General features: G+C 40.8%; 1 protein-coding gene across 1 annotated transcript in view; it reads right to left on the reverse strand.

Annotated features, from left to right (window-relative positions):
• Positions 1 to 1809: 1809 nt before the first annotated feature.
• LRP11 (LDL receptor related protein 11) overlaps positions 1810 to 17712 on the reverse strand; it is a 29379-nt gene continuing 13476 nt past the window's right edge. The window contains exons 6-8 of the mRNA XM_036239532.1: positions 16998 to 17204; positions 8053 to 8148; positions 1810 to 3739 (exon numbers count right to left, since the gene is read on the reverse strand). Coding sequence (XP_036095425.1) covers positions 3585 to 3739; positions 8053 to 8148; positions 16998 to 17204 — 458 coding nt within the window. The 3' untranslated portion in view covers positions 1810 to 3584. The remainder of the gene's footprint in view (positions 3740 to 8052; positions 8149 to 16997; positions 17205 to 17712) is intronic.

Raw genomic sequence — 17712 nt, forward strand, 5'->3', positions numbered from 1 at the left:
TTGAAGAATTTCCATGTTAACACTATTATATCAGTTTTAAATTAAATGTACAAAGTGTGTTTTCTGGCTAAAAAGACCTGTCCTTTGGGATCTTGGCTTCATGGAGTGATTAGGTTGTGGGTGACAGAGTTGGATGAAGCAGGCCAGAAAGTTACAGGCGGGGGTGTCGAGGACTTGCACAAGTATGGAATGCATGGTCACATAGTTCATGGTTCTGATTTCTTTATTCTCCACACAGATCTTTGGATAATACATTTAGAAGTTTATCTAAATCTGTGCCTCGTTTAAATATTAACATTGCCTTTTGATTTATTTGAACTCTTGAGTCTTCAGTCATATGAAATGATAGAACATTTTTTTAAAAGTCCATATACTCAACACAATTTTTTCTTAAGCATTTTGGTAAAAGTTAAAATAATTTTTGTATTCAAATTTGTTTCGAGAAGTTTCCTAACTTTAATGATATTGTAAGTTGATCTCTTTCCAGTGTGGTATACAAGATGAAAAAACCAATGTGATCTAAGGATTTAAGGAGGAAGGAAGACGTAGATCTAAAAAGCAATGTAGGAGAAGGCTCAGTTACAACCTTATTCAGTTGATTCCTGAATACATTCAGCTTTGGGGCGTCTAGTATTTTATATTTGATGGTTTCATATTTAGCCAAAGAATCTGTGTCTGCCATTAAAGCAGCTATGTACTTTAGAATACTAGAATCAAGTGGGGCAAAAGTGGGGAAAATAGGGCCAGAAAAAAGTCAGCAACACAGTTGCTGAAAAAGCCAGGGCGAGGAGAACATTCGTGAGCAGTAAACTGCAAACTAAGCTGCTGCCTCTTTGTATTCAGGTTGAGCAGGGGTTTTTTGTTAGAAATTCTTATTCAATTTTAATGTCAACAGTTGTAGAAAACCTGGGGTCCAGAAAACAACAGTAGTTAAGTCCTGTTGATACTTAAACGTGACATTTTTACAAAGGGAGCAAAAAACAAAATGTGAAATTGTTCTGGGATGATATATATTTTAATAGTGACCCTAAATCACAGAATCTCAGGCTCAGGTGCTTCTGTGACATGGCATCATCAACGTGATGTCGATGGAACACGTGTCGGTAAGGACAGGGCCTGTGGTCTGAGGCACATCACACTGTAGTACGTAGGTTTATATAGATGAAATGCAGTTAATTCAGTCGTGAACAGAAAAACTGAGGCACAAGTAGAAATGTATAATCTCTGTGTTCGGGTCATGGGGAAATGCAGTGATGCGGAACATGACGGCCATCAGTGCCTGACAGGTGTTGGTAAGTGTGACAAGAAATGGTGCAGCCAGACCACAGGTTTTGAAAAGTCAGCGGGAGATGAAAACACGCTGTTATTTCCTATGGAGGAGAACAGATTTGATACTCAGGTGACCTGAAGCATTAAAAGTGTGGCAGGATGGAGGAGTAGCTATAGTCCACTTACTGAGGATGAAAGGAAAAATTTTTCAGAAGGATGGTTTAGGTGGGCCTTTTCTCAGGAAATGAAATGTGAAACCCAAGAACATGTTTGAGAGGTAAACTGCACCACTTTCTCTTTAGAATTATTTTTAAATTGTCTTAGATGAACTCCTTCAATCAGATAATCAACACGCAAGGTGACTAAAAAGTCCAATTCGGTCCATCTGACAACATAAATTTTTTGTAGACCTTGATTCTCCTTCCCTAATCCTTAATTTCCGTCTTTGTAAAATAGGGCTGGGATGATTAAATACAGGTAAGACAGCAACAGCTCAGTACATACTAACAACTTAGGATTATATCAAAATTTTAGAAAGGCTTAAGAATAAAATACAATTTATTAAAGGAATATACACACGGATATGGGACATCTTTTCTCAAGTATTTCAACACCATAGCAATGCTAAGTGGGGTATAATTTCTTCATGTGCTAAAAGACAGGCCTTGACAGGTTTTATTTTATTGCGTATGGCTATGGGTGGCATCCTTCGATGGAAAAACAGTGTACAGCATCACATGTAGAGTACAACGCACCTTAAGTTCACTCAATCATTTCTCTAAACTGCCCTCGAGAAATTTAAATCTTTGCTTAATTCCAAACATTTAACAAAATACTTGAATCTTTCAGGAAATTAACCAATTTCTTCATTTTTCTAGAACTAACTTTTCATTCGTCAATGTATTCTGTTATATCTCCATCCCAAATTAAGCTCTTTGCTAAAGGAACAACCTGTTTCAGGTTCATCTGAAAGTAATGCTCTAGAGTTTTTCAAGAATTTTAAAAGATTTGCCACTTACACTGTAAAACAAAACCAAACATGTAAATAGGAACATAATGTGCGTGTAGACAGGAACCACACTATACATTCCAGAATAATTCTGGAAAATGTATAATCCTGGCATTAAGTGATGATGGGAATAACCTTTGAAACCCTACAAATTAAAAGAGATGCTAAACTGGACACCAGTTTTAATGCAAATGATTCTGCAAAATTGCTTTATGCTCTGGGAATACATAAGCCTGGCATTAGCTGACCGACTGCACATTATGCCATTTTATAGCATTCAATAAATAATAGGAGAAACTGCTCATTTCATTGGATGAAAGAACCTGCTGATACTTAAATGTGACACTTTTACAAAAGCAGCACCCAGAAATCCACCAGTATTGTGCATTTCAATTTAAGTGCATTTTTCTCTTCCACCAACAGAGACCAATGTTGAAAACTGGTAACTCTAAAAAGGAACTGTGTTCTGGACCATCAAGCTGTGTTGAGCAAATATAAGAAAGTACTAATTGTCGTCCTTGCTCATTTTGTCCTCAGCTAAAAATGTTGACCTGCCAGGTTCTCTGCTTCCACCTTGATCCCCCTTATCTCTTCATGACCATGTTAGAGCTATTTGTAATCCAGTTCAAGTCTTTTTCTCCCAAAGGTCAGCCTAATGAGGCAGCCACGACATGACAAGATGTCAGAGGCGCTGGAAAGAACACACGTTCCCCTTCCCTGAGACATCACTGACTGGTTCATGCGGTTTATCATCATTTAGATATTCCTGCCATAGGTAGCAGCTCGTTGAAGGTATAAACTCACTTGAGAGCTATTCTTGGAAATAGGTTTATGAGGGAGACAAAAAAAAAAAAAAAAGCACTAGAAGCTTCAAGTGAAGAATGGGGCCCAGAACAAGGGAAAGCTGTGTATAAAGTGGTACGGGGTTGCCGGGGCCAATGGTTGGCTTCTAAAAAGTGAAAGGTTATTAACATTGCTATTCTAAGGCCACCTCTAGAGATACTAAATTTTCTGCCTTGGGCAACTGCAAATTTCTATTTTCAGGGACAGCTTAACGTAAATCAAATTTATGAAAGTCTTTAACCATATGCGTTCTTCTCTAAAATTTCAAATATTTCACATACCTCCTAAGGAAAGTCTTTCTACAATAAATAAGAACAAAAGATTTAAGGACTGTAGAATCTTCTAGGTTTTTAGTAGTTTTCTTAGCCCAGTTAAAAACAAAAGTTATAAGTAGCCAGAACCCAAAATATGTCTAAATTATAAATGACACGCATCCTTGCCCCAGCTCTTTAAGTTACACTTGTTATAGATACATCCCATTGATGAGGTAGTCAGATTCCTCAGATGTGATGGGACGAGCTTTTTTCAGTTTCTGTTTCACCAGGCGTAGTCGGCAAGCAACCATGAGAAGCAGCGACGCAGTGATGGCCACGCCCAGGGCCAGGGGCAGCACTGCACCTGCGAACAGGGGAGACGTGAAGAGGGTGGGCCGGTGGTTAATAGCAGCAGCAGCTTCGATTGGTCGTGAGCACCTTGCATCCACTATTTCATTTAATCTGAAGGACTCAATTAAGTAGAGACCTGTAATACCACCATTTTACAGATCAACCGAGGTGCAGAGAGATTTAAGTAATTGGCCTAAACGCACAAAGCTTGTAAATGGCAGGTCGAGGTCTCAAACCCAGAATTCTTTAAAGCCAAATCCTCTACCGGGTTCCTACAAAATTTACATAGCATCAGTGAGTACAAAGGTTGCAGTCAGACCACCCTTAGAACCACAATAACACACACTAGACAACGGAAAGATGCTGTAGCCACAGGAAATGTTTTCATTGTCATAGATTATGTTTATGGATTCATGCATGAGCATTCTCCGTTAAAATAAGCATGGACTAATTTTGGATTTCTTGTTCTAGTTAGGGCTTTAAGAAATTTATTTCCTTTTCTAAATCCAGGAAACCTGTTTCCAGCCAGAAGACTCACTGTTGAAAGCTAACTACAAAATATGCCGGTGTAATTTTGGCTAAAAGCAGTTGAGAGAAAAAAAATCTCTTAATTCCCCTTCAGAGGGTTTCACCCGTGGGGTTAGCCTCAGCCAGCCATGCCAGAAGTGGCCTTGAGAGGCTGCAGGGGCCTGGAAGGGACAGGGCTGGCCCCAGGTTGTTTTTTTTCCTCCCTTTATTTGATAAATTTCATATGTTACATTTCATAAATTTAAAGAGTACAGCATGTTACTTTGATACATGTATATATTATGATTGCCATTGAAGCAATGTTTATTACATCATTATAGTACAATATTATTGTCTATATTCATTATGTTGTGCATTAGATCTCTATGGGGCTTGCTGAGATAAGTCAGACAGAGAAAGACAATTATTGTACGACATTTATTTGTGGAATCTAAAAACATCAAACCTGTAAAAAAAAATAGATCACTCTCTTAACAAGCTCAACAGTCTCTTAGCAAGCTCGGTTTTTTGTCCAACCCACTCTGTAGTCAGCCAGTCTTGCAGGTGACATGATGGAAATATTTTTAGTTGCAAGAGTCTTGCCAATCGGTGGAACTAGAGGAGCAAAAATCTCCATTGCATAAGTCGATTTTATAACATTTTCTTTCATTCATTTATTCCCTCCTTCTGCACTGATTAACAGCCAGCTCTGGACTCAGGGCTCTATAGCTTCAATTATTTAATTATCATGACCACCTGGTAGAATTAGTATCCCCATTTCATTAATGAGGGAACGAAGGCATCGGGAATTGAGCGACATGTCTAAATTTGCACAGTAAGCGGTGGCCTAGGACACGGCCCCGGACAACGCACTCAGAACGCTGTGGTACTGCACTTTTGTCTGCTCTCTTAAATGTAAAGGGAGAAAAGGTAAAGGGAGTAGGTTTTTAGTGATGTCAAGTCTGGGTCGATAGACATTTAAATTAAAAACAAACCAAACAATAAAGCATTATAGTTACTGTGATAGAATTTCATGTGAAGTGCAGGTATAAGCAGAGTGGTCCATGCAGCTGGTTCGCTGGATTTTTTTTGCTTGAATGATTTGGATGAATGATGGAGCTTGTCTGGGTGGGTGTAGGAGATAAGTTTTTTTTTTTTTTTTTTTTTGATATTTTTGGATTGAGATTCCTAGAGGTGATCCGGATGGAATTTTCTGTTAGGCTCATGGATTATTTGAGCCTACCTATGTGGGAGCCCACTTTAGCATCAAGGTGGTTGCTGTCGCCATGGAAGTGGGCGAGACTGCCAGAGAGAAAGAGAGAAGAAAGGGAGGCCAGGAACGAGGCCCCAAGAAACACCAACATTTAAGAGAGCAGACAAAAGACGAGAACCAGAAGAACAAAAAGACATGTCAGGAAAATGGTAGGGCAACCAAGAGAGAAGGGCGTCTTGGAAGTAGAAGGAAGAGACTATTTCAAGAGAAAAGTGCTCTGCTGAATCAGATGCTAAGGAGACTCAGTCCAGTAAGGTGAAGCTGGGGGAGGCCCCTGGACTCAGCGATCGGGAATCTATTTACAGAGAGACGGAAGACTGAGGGACACCGCTGTGTTTCTTATGCCTTGGGAGAGATCTGAATGTGTCTGCAGCTGTGGTGGGAATGAGCCCGTACAGAAACAGACCAGAAACACAGGAGAGGTAGTAAATGGTGGAGAAATGTACCTCAGGAGATAAGGGGCTGTGTCAAGCTCAGGGGGAGAGACTGACCTTGGAAAGGGGACACCTTTCCTTTTGTACTGGAGGAAAGGAAAAGAGGGTGGGTGCAAACAGACGAGGGTTTACGTTTGGGGGGCAGGTAGCTTTGATGTTCTGGGCTTGACGCTGGTTCCAGGCATGGCTGGCTGCGTCCTCAAGACAAGAGGACCTGGAGCCGAGTCTATACTAATAGCATTTCAACTACAGGTGTATTAGTTGAATCCCACGCAAAACTGCGGAAGAAGATTCTCAAGAACAGCCTGGAAGTGTCTCGGCGCAGGAGGAGGGGATGCGGAAGCTGAATTAGTGACTGTTGGGTACCAAACCAAGTTTTGGGTGAAGCTGGTATTCCCATAGAGAATTGTGAAAGATCAAAATCTGTGATAAACGGGAAGTCAAGAATTTGATTCTAGAGCTGGCCCATACATTCCTCACACACCAGCCCCTCTGGAGGGGGCAAGAATCACAGCCGAATTCCTGACAGTTTGGGCCTGAGCTACTACAGCTTCCTTGTGGCCACCCGGGGAAGGTGGTTTTGAAAGCTCTAAGGGCCACAAAGGTGTCAGTCCGTTCCCCTTCCGTCCCCCACCTTCCTGTACTAGCCATGCCGGTTGGATATGTTACAAAGGAATAAGACATAGAGAGACTTCGGTCGACCTTTGCTCGTTCAGGGCAGGAAGATGAACAGGAGCTGGCCCTTCTAAATGTGGGTGACTGGCTTAAAGATGGGCACCAGTGCTTAGGCTACAGGGTCACGATGAAACAGACAAACTCTAGGGGAATTTCCTATTTGCCAGAGTCAGATGTGAGGCTGGGGCGCTGTCAAACCTGGTTGCTGTTTAACGCTTTGATGACAAGGAAAATGAAACCTCCCATAGAGTACTCTCTAGAATACTGAAAATTGTTCTCGACTTCCTAGTCCTTAGCAGCCGCGGTTTCCTCAATGTTTTTCAGTAGGAGTGTTTTGAGATTTAAATTTTTCTAACCCCTTCTATGACACAGCACGGTCGTTTTCTCAGAAATCAGTGAAGGGGTGAACCGGGCATTCTGTTCGTACGACTGGGATCGGCCCTTTTTGTTTCAATGTCATGGAACGGGGTAAGCTTGGCAGGCCAGCTGCCTGGGCAGCATCCAGGCATTTGATATCTGGAATATTTTAGCCATCTGCTGTTTCAAAAGTACACTTTAATATTGTCCAGCTATTATAAAGAATACTCTAAAGTAAAAAAAAAGAAAAAGGTTTTGTCAATGTTTAGATCTATAACTTAAGAATCATACTTTGCTCTCCTAAATTTTCTTTTCCACTCATTTAGGACTAAAATCCGCCTTTTTACAGGACTATGTTGAAAGTGTTTTCTTTCTAGGTAGAAAGAACCAAAGTTATGGAATCGTGGTATTCTTCCACTTGCTAAATATTCCCTCTACCCCCTACACCCTTCCCCTGTTCCTATTTATTTTATTTTCTGTCTTTGTCGCTAGAACACTCGGAGAGAGAACTGGGTACTCTAAGACCCTTAGTTTTGTATCATAAATAACTCAGTCAAAATAGCCACCATTTCTGTGGCTCATGTGTGAGCCAAGCAGTGTGCTAAATGCTTTCTATTAACTGGCCTGTTTATTCTCCCTAACAACTCTGTGAGGCAGGTATAGTTATTATCTCCATCTTACTAAAAAAAAATTGAGACCTGGAGAGATTAGATAACCTGCTCGAGGTCATAGATCTCAGTGGTAAAGCAAGGATTTGACCCTTGGGACGTGACAGTGTTCTCGACCACTGTGCCATGAGGATGACTCTTTTCACAGAATGCTACACTTGGAGGGGACTATAATCATCACCTCGCCCAATCAACTTATAAAAGAGGAGGCTGAGGTCCAAAGAAGTGAGGTGACTGGCTCGAGAGCTCAGAAGTGAAGCATGATATAAGACAAGAAAATACAGCTCTTCCGACCCACAGCTCGCTGCTCTTGTCATGAACTGCTGAAGCTCCGTCTAATATCCTCAGCTGGAGAGTACGTGGCTCCGTAAATGTTTATATTCTGCAATGGATGTCCAAGGTATGCAGTTACCTGTTTCTGGGGCTAGGTGTTCCCCTTCTCCTCTATCGCTCTTCGACTCAAAAACATAATTTTCCTCTTTTCTGTTCTTCCCCAAGGAAGCACTATCTGTGGAAAATAAGTGTAGCATATATTGAGGGTACAGCGGACACTTTAGGAAACAGGCGTGAAAATACGACCTTATTTATTTATTTTTTATAATGGATATAAAGGACTTACAGGATCTATTTCTCTAACAAACACAGGCCTCTGTTTGATATTAACACACTGGGTAATGAACACGACCAACTGAGAGCGCGTGGCGAGCACAAAACCACTGGGCACCACACCCCTGATGGGGAAGGAAACTCAGCTGGAAAAGTCAAGGGTCGTCTCTGGACTCCATACAATGGAAAAGCAGAAACGGTCCAGAAAGGGTTTTCTTCAACTAAAAAATGAACAAAGAGCTTCCCTAAGGCAGACCGACTGGTGACTTCGCCTTCTCACCTTGACCCTGGCCCCCTTTTCTGGTCAGACTCAGAGGTTCAGCACCTGCCCAGGTTCTTTCAGGCATGAGTGTGCCTCAAGGCTGGAATTAAACTCAGGCGTCTAACTGCACGTTGGCGGAAACCAGCGCTTCTAATTTAATGACACGCCGTTAATGGTTTAACCGGTCTATTCCGTCTTAACATACGATCGAGAGCAAACGTTAACAAAGATCGAATCTTTGGCTCTGAGGAGCTGTGGCTGTGCCACTCTGTCACTTCCTGTCTAGTGGTCTGTGGCATTTGTGTGCTTAATACATTGGCAATGAAATGAGATAGAGGAGTTACCCTCATGCCATGTGATTTCAAGTGAGATTTTAGGAAAATATAATGCTTAATGGCCGTGAATCAGAAATGACATGAGGAATTTTATGAAGAAACAAACAAACAAACAAAAAATTTAAAGCTTCTTTGTTCACAGGGCATCAACAGAAATGTTCATAACACCTGCAATGGAAATAAGATTATTTGAAGACCACATATAAAATTCTTTGGTAATTTCTGCTAAGAAATATCCATGAATTTACTAAAGACCACAAATCAACTGGATGATGGAAAATTGTAAACTTATTCCAGATACCGACTCGAGCCAGAAAGCAATGATTTAAAAAGATCATTGCAGCCACACGTCAATGGTGTTCAGCGGAAGGGCCTGCAAACGCGTTTATTTCCTGAAGGCATCCTTAACCGTCCCATCTGCCATCCTACCACGCAGACACCCTCCTCCGTCCTCACTGTCACGGCCCTAGGCCTCCATCGCCCCTGGCTCGGGCACTGCGAGAGCCTCCTCCCCGGCCTCTCTGCCTGTTGGAGTGTGTCTGCAGAGGTTACCCCACTCATTCAGCGAATCAGTGCAGTGAGCCGAGCCCACGTTTGCTTCTCTCGGCCAAGGCCACGGCGGGCTCACCGCATTCTATTGTGCCTTGTCGCGTTACTTTAAAAGGACCTGAGCATGCCAGCCTATACAAGCCAATAATCTGGGCTTTTCCTCCATGAACTCTGACACCAGGGAGAATGAGAGAGATGGGCAAGGCCTCTCCAGGTCTTACAGGCTGCAGAATCAGATTTACCTTTCGAATTCATTTCTATTATTGTCCTCCACCCTGGAGTGGCGGAAGGCCCACTCCCTTCCAGAACAGGGAGGGCAGGGAAAGGAAGAAGAGTGGCCAGGGTGAGACTGTATGAGAAGACAGAGACCGTCACGGAACCGAAAGGGGTAAGAGACAGCCAGGTAATGGCTATTCCTGAGACCGGGCTGCCGGGTGTCGGGGCCGCTTAGCCACGGAGGAGCGGGATCGCTGCCTGGAGTCTGGAGACCTGTGTCCTAGCAGATGCAGACAGGGAGTGCTGGACCTAACGACGGGGCTATGGTGGCACCGGGGCCCTTGAGAACTTGGGCTCTGGGCCGCGTGGCAAGGGGATTTCAACACCTTTGAATCTGTGTGAACCAGTAAAAATTCAAAATAATTTTGGGGGCTAATTCAGGGTTGTTGGGTTTTATTTTTCTTCTAATTTTGCCAAGTAAAGACATGAAAAGAAACAGCCATGTTCTAAGGCCATCACTTTCACTTCATTATAAAGTAAGAATATGTCATGAAGGATTTATTACATAAAAAGGACAGTTCTTCAAACAGAATGAATTTAGCCTTCTAAAAAACTCACCATATTGCCCTTAGTTATCTCATTTTGCCAGTGGATGAAAGCCTTATGATGGGTGGGTACTGACCCTTCTCCACCCGGCGTTGAGCACTGAAGTCTCTAACTCTGTCGTCCTCCTTTTCGGCTCGGCCTGCCCAGCTGCAGCCCTCTACTCCCAAGAAGCACCCTTCGCTTTGGGCAGCGGGGGGGCCCGCAGAAGTATTTTCATTCCCAATCCCATTTCTTCATGCAAGTATTTAACGTTCTTGTTTTCTACTTATACAAATTCTTCCCACTTGTTCTTCAAAGCACAGCTGATGTCCATACCTATCACAAAACCCAAGGTGACATGTCCACTAGCTATAACAAGCACAGAGCTTAGGGTCTACAATACCTTTAGGGGCCAGCAAAAATATTTTTTGTTTAATTTCTTTTAAAATCACAAGAAAACAGTGACTATGATAACAACAAATATGTAATAGTGATTCTAGCCTTGTATTATATGCATCTATATACCAAGTCATAAAATATAATACTGAATTTTTTTTTTTAATGGAGGAAGAGGCCCATGAAGTAGCTAGAGCCCGTGAAAGTCATAGTGCTGCAGCCAGGCAAGTAGCTAACACTGATGACTCCAATGCTCACGGATGTCTTCCTTTTGAACTTCCAATGCCCTACCGGGAAGCGCCATATAAGCAGGTCTCAGGGGGAGCTGTAGCTGCTTCCTGTTTCTATAGCTAAGAAAGAAGTTCCTTGAGTGCACAGTAAGACTTGTTGCATCATCCGGCTGGGGCTGGTCTCAGACTGCTAAATTAAATCCTGGTTTCTTCACCTACTAGTCGTGTGACCCTATGCAAGTCTCAACTTCTCTGTGCCTCAGTGTCTTCACTGATAAAATGTCATAACAAAACAAGACATTATATAAATCACTTTTACAAATAATTCATTTCGATAATATTCCTTTTAAAAGAGATAGTGTCCTAGGAAATAACTTTTTCCTCTTCTGAATGACCTATTGTGTTATATTTACAATGCATAGCTACCCATTCACAGAAGAAGTCGGAAGCTAGACAGAAGTTATTTTCATTTCATTTTCAGTTGCCAGAGAACATGCAGGCATGTTCTAGAAGGAAATTGGTTGGAAAACCAGCTGGGAGTGGCTACCAAATGGGCCTGCCTTCCAAAATGCTCTAGAGCTTGCTGTGACCACTTACCAACAGAAAACAGAATGGTACTTTCTCACTATTCATTGCAAGTCTGCTAAGTAAGTTAAGAGGGAGCTCTCTTCAGGTCACGTTCTGGGTTGTATTAGGACAAGACCACAATGAGCCAGGGACACTTGGCCTTCATTTCTCCTTATACTAGACATGGTTTAGGCCTCATTATAGCCATAAAACTCCTTGTTGACGTTTTCTTTGCTCATTTGTCTGTACAATCCAGGTTTGAGAAAGCCTCTGTGACCGGTCTAAGATTAGTGAAAAGAAGTTCTAAGTTTATTGGTAAAGGCAGACTAAAGAAATACCACTGTTTATGAATAACTTGTATTTGGTGTAGGGTAATGTTTTAATCTTGTCAGAATGCTGGAGGTATTCAACTAACTTCTAGATAAAATGAATCATGTCATTTTCTTTAAAACCAAGTAATAAATCATCAGATTTGTATGGAAACACAGAAGACCCTGAATTGCCAAAGCCATTCTGAGAAAAAGAACGAAGCTGGAGGCATCACTCTGCCCAACTTCAAATTATACTACAAAGCAACAGTAATCAAAACAGCATGGCATTGGCAGAAAAACAGACACACAGACCAGTGGAACAGAATCGAGAGTCCAGAATTAAACTCATGTTTATATGGGCAAATAATTTTTGACGACATACAGTGGAGAAAGGAAAGCCTCTTCAATAAATGGTTCTAGGAAAACTGGAAGGCCACCTGCAAAAGAATGAAACTAGACTGTTGTCTATCACCACACACCAAAATTAACTCCAAATGGATTGAGGACCTGAATATAAGATCTGAAATAATAAAATGCATAGAAGAAAACATAGGAACTAAACTCAAGGACCTTGGACTTAAAGAAGATTTATGAATTTGACCTCAAAGGCGAGGGACGTAAAAGTAAAAAATAAATAAATGGGACTACTTCAAACTAAAGAGCTTCTGCATAGCAAAAGAAACCATCAACAAGGTAAAGAGACAACCATCTGAATGGGAAAATATATTTGCAAGCAATGCCTCTGATAAGGGCCTAATGTCCAAAATATATAAAGAACTCATATGACTCAATAACAACAACAACAAAAAAGATCCAATCAAAAAATGGGCAGAGGGCCTGAATAGACACTTCTCCCTAGAGAACATACAAATGGCTGACAAATATATGAAAAGATGCTCTTCGTTGCTAGCTATTAGGGAAATGCAAATCAAAACCACAATACGATACCATCTCATACCTGTTAGAATAGCTATAATCAACAGGACAAGTAATAACAAATGTTGGAGAGGATGTGAAGAAAAAGGAACCCTCATATACTGCTGGTGGGACTGCAAATTGGTGCAGCCACTATGGAAAACAGTATGGAGGTTCCTCAAAAAACTAAGAATTGATCTACTATATGATCCAGCAATCTCTCTACTGGGTATTTACCCCCAAAGACTTGAAAACTCATATCTGAAAAGATATTTGCACACTGATGTTCATAGCAGCATTACTCACAGTGGCCACAGAAGCAAACAAAGTGTCCTACGATAGATGATTGGCTGAGAAGCTGTGATGCATATATATAATGAAATATCACTCAGCCATAAGAAGAGATGAAATACTGCTATTTGTGACAACCTTAATGGACCTCGAGATAATCATGCTAAGCGAAATAAGCCAGACGAAAAAGTCGTAAATCACATGATATCACTTATATGTATGATATAAACCTAAAAGCAACAAATGAACAGAACAAGCATAGGCTCATGGACATGGACAATGGACTAGTGGTTACCAGAAGGGAGGGGGAGGGGGAGGGGAGATAGATGGGGTACAAGGGGTCAAATATGTGGTGACAGAAAGAAATCTAACTATGCGAGGTGAACACACAGTGTAAATATATATATGCTTTATTGTTAAAGTATACAGCTGAAACTTATTGGATTTTGTTAACCAATGTCACCATAAAAAATAATTAATTAAAAAATAAACTAAAAAATAAATAAAGCCAAGTGGTTCCCTTGAGCCCAACCCAAGTGGGTCAGATGTCATAAAATAAAATTGACTGTATAAGGCATCTGTAGATTTCAAATAATACAAATTCCGTAATCCCTAATACAGTGACCAAAACTTTAGACTGAAATCTTGTGGGAGGTAGAAGGTGCCCTGTCTAAAATCAGCGTTTCTTTAAGTGGCCCAGGATAGCAAGTGTGTTTAAAGGCATCTGCCGATTATGGCTGATTTAGAGACATTTTCCAAACAAGTCAGTGGGTCAGTGAAAGAGGACCTACTCCCCTCAAAATAAGCTCGTGGAAATAGCTGTCTGATTATCTCCATTTGTGCTGAGTGCATTTCCTTTAACTGGATCCCCCACTGTTTGAGAAGCCAGGTGATCCCTGTCACCACATCGGAGCCCCATGAGGCCTTCGGCTGTGCTGCTTATTAGGCATCAACGGAGTCACAGTAATTTCCAGAAACACTGTTTTATAGTTTCAGTGGTTTCTCGGTAAGAAGTGCAACATAATGAAAAAGTAATATACCCATGAAAAATACAGGGCATGTGTATTTTTAAATGTCCTTTATAAGGATGTCCTTTCTGAATAAAATACTTTCCACAATAATATGAAGGTCAGGCTTCCTCACTCTAGTCACCTCCAAAGAAAAGCTAAACCGTGAGTCTTGGCCTGTGAGACAGAACCCCACGCCTCCTCACAGAAATCACCATTCTCCTAAGTCCATGTTTCAGTCTGGATCCTTAAAGAATTTGGCTGACCTGCCAGACTGGACATGAATTTGGAAGATTTCAAAAACTGGATTCAATGTGAATGTGGGTAGAATGACATTTTTCTACACTCTGTAGTGCTGGAAACCAGATTTGTTTCATCCGGCTGGGTCAGATATAAGAGGACAGCTCTGCTGATGGATAACCTGGACCACAGAGAGAACAGGTCCTACAGATGCAACCACGTCCAACAACACCTCGGCCACTGTGCCACCGTGTGCTGCACAAACAAGGCCACATGGTGGCTTTGTGCAGTCCCCACCGATGGCTCTAGGTGGACGGAGCATGCATTCACTTCACTAACCCAGTATGTATTACCCTCAGTGACATGCCTGTAGTCAATCTGCAAAGCAGGACACCTGGGGAAAGGCACACACAGTTTTAAGGCTTCAGAAACTGCCCTCTGGAAGGCTGTACTAATTTTAATTCCACCAGAAGTATGTGAGACTTGCTTCTTTACTCTTATAAGCATGAATTACTATATTTTTCACCCTTGCCAATGTTATAGATGAAAAACTGCCTCTCCTTACTTTCTGTACTACATCATTAATATTAATCTTAATATCTCTTCAGCATGTCTTCAATGGGTTAGGTTTTTTTTTTTTTTTTCATCCTTACAACATGTCTGTGGGGGAAGGAGGGAGGAGAAATTTTAACTTGTCCTTATTTATTATACTAGCTAATGATCCTTGTTAAAACTCAGGCATAGGTCACAAACAATAATGTATTTTTAAATGTATGTTATGCCGAGTATAAAGTCATTTCAACTCACAAAAAACTAGAAGCTGGGATGGCAGTGTGGTGGCCTTAGGGATGTCGAAATAGAAACCACACACCGCGAGGGCCCTTCATAACATTTTCCAAGTTCTATTTTTCTCATCCCACTTCTTTCACCCCAGATTTTTGAAAATTGTGTTTTTGATGGACCTTTAATAACACATAAAAATGCTCATGAGAAAAATAAGTTTTGTAAAAATAGTATTACCTTAATTTTGTTAAGGTACGTGTATGTATACAAATACAAGTAACCAGCAGAAAATGCAACAAAATGTTAATGGCGTGTTTTGCTAAATGATCCAAATTTTCTTCTTTATATTTTTCTGTATTTTCCAAATTTTCTACAGTAAATACATATTGCTTTAATAATTAGGAAAAAACAATACTCATTATACATAATAATTGGATATCTAATCTCTCTGCATCTCGGAAACCCCAGTCGCTACGTCTTCAAAGGCTTATTATAAAAAGAACAAAAAAGAGATTATGAATACGTTTCAGATTGGGTGCCAGCTCCCATCAACTGGTGGTGGCAGCCCAGAGCATTATTTTCTGGATCTGGATGCTGTGTCCGCACTCGCCAGGAGACAAAGCCGGGATCACTGGGCAAAGTCTAGCAGGGACAAGGGCCGTGGGAGGGCTGCACATACGTCAGGTTAGTGACCACTCCCGAAACAGACTCTCCATGCTAGATGGGGCCATGGCGGTCCTCTGGTAGCAATCTCGTATTCACTTATGGTGAAACTGAAGTCCAGAGATTTGCAGCAATTTACTCAAGGTCTGAAAGGCAGAGCCAAGCCTAGAAGCTGTTAAGGAGACCTGGACTTTGGTCTCCACTCTGCCTTCAGTGGATCTGTTCATGCCCACGTGTGCCTCTCCCCCAGGGACGTGGCAGTTCACCCATCCTGGCCTCCGGGAACTCAGTTCTGTCCGTCAGCTCTTCATCTCACCTGCCCAAAACACCTGGTCTCCCTGCCTCTGTTTCTTAGATGGTAGCTGTCTCCTCAGTACAAGCCTTCCATACAGAGAAAATGGACTAAAACAAATCCTAAGGCAGGGCTGGAGCGACTGATTTGCCCATTAGGTAGCAGTATCAACAAGGAGTTGACTATCTGAAGTGTCAACCTAAATCCACAAAAGAAAAGCCCTTTATGGCATATTTTGAAAACACAGTTGCACGGAAGCAATTAAAAGCTACAAAGTAGATAAATGAAAGATGAAAAGGAACCATACCAAAACATTAAAAGCCATTTACAATAAAGAGTGGTATATTTAGTCACTTCTTTTTTTTATTATTGTCTTCTGTATCTTCTGCAGTGAACATAAAATTTTCATAAATAAGTTATTAAACTAGTGATAGATTATTTCAGTTTAATGTATGTAGAGTTTGAGTACTGAAAAGACAGCCACAAAAGCACATAGAAATGTGATCATCTGTATTTCTGTCTCGTATGCCATATAATCATGCAAATATAAATGTATAAAAAAAAATTTTTAAATGACACGATCCTATAACGCTTCAGCGGTGTGAATGTATTTAAAAATCTTATTAGCCTTATTAAAAAATTAAAAATTACAGATTTAGTTAAATTGGAGATGCACACTGAATTACTAGCACATGCAACCATTTCAACATATATATTTTCATTATATTCACTTCCTTGTGAGAAGAGAATTTACATGGATACATAGGGTTTATGCTGCTCCCTCTAAAAATAATTTAAAATTGAACACTTATGGCATTAGTTTCCTTAACATACATGTTAAAACTTTCTAGCTCTAATTTATTTACAAACAAATGTATTGATACTCTAGAGTGTATTTATGTATGAATGTACGAAACACCTTTAGTAGGTGTTTCTTACTGTGAATAATCAATTGCAAATGTCAGGTTTTTTTTTTTTTTGGTCAAATTCTTCATTTTAACTCTCTTCTTTAAGATATCTCCTTAACATTCTGTAAATATAATCTTAATTTTGAGCCAAGTGTCATAGAAAATGAGGCTCTCTGCGGAGAACCTGTCTAAAGTCCTTACCTGGCATCACAGGATCGACTTGACTCTTTGGTCCCCAAAAGGCAGAGTGATTCCTCTTCTCCGTGTTTGATAATGCAGGTGGCCAGTTTTGGGCAGTGGCTTCCTGAGACTTGTCCAACAAAGAGCCCTCCCCTGCGCCTTTGCTCAATCTTGTGGTTCCAGGCTGGGCGGTTGCTGTGTGAGTCACCATCTCCCGGCTAAGGCTCACTGAAGTATGAAAAGCCACTGTTGGTTGTTAGTTTCTTTTTTGGAACTTTAACTAAAGCCAATATTATTGCAGTAGAATTGAAATCATGAATGTTTGGGAATGATAACCTAAGACATGTCAGAGCACTATGAAAACACTTCTCTCTGTTTTCAAATGGTTCATCTCTCTTCTCCCAATAACCAACTTTCTAAATGTCACATATAAATTGACAAAGGTAAAACTTATACCCAAGGTTGTGAAACTCTTCATCCTTCCTCAAACCAATACGTCATTAAACTTTCTGCAGCTTTGCTTCTTTCCTGTGGTACATGTTAATGTTTATGACATTATAAGACTGCTTTCTGGATCTGACTTAGCTACAGCCTAGCATGTCATAATTTTTTTAAAAAATTTTGGTTTTTTAAAAAGCATGCTCTAGAGTATTTTTTCGGATGGGAAAGAATCTTTTGGAAAATTGAGAATGATTTCCTAAAAATGTAAACAATATAGAATATTTGACCTTTGTAG

This window comes from Rousettus aegyptiacus, unplaced genomic scaffold, assembly GCF_014176215.1.
Source record: "Rousettus aegyptiacus isolate mRouAeg1 unplaced genomic scaffold, mRouAeg1.p scaffold_m13_p_1, whole genome shotgun sequence".
NCBI classification, from domain to species: Eukaryota; Metazoa; Chordata; class Mammalia; order Chiroptera; family Pteropodidae; genus Rousettus; species Rousettus aegyptiacus.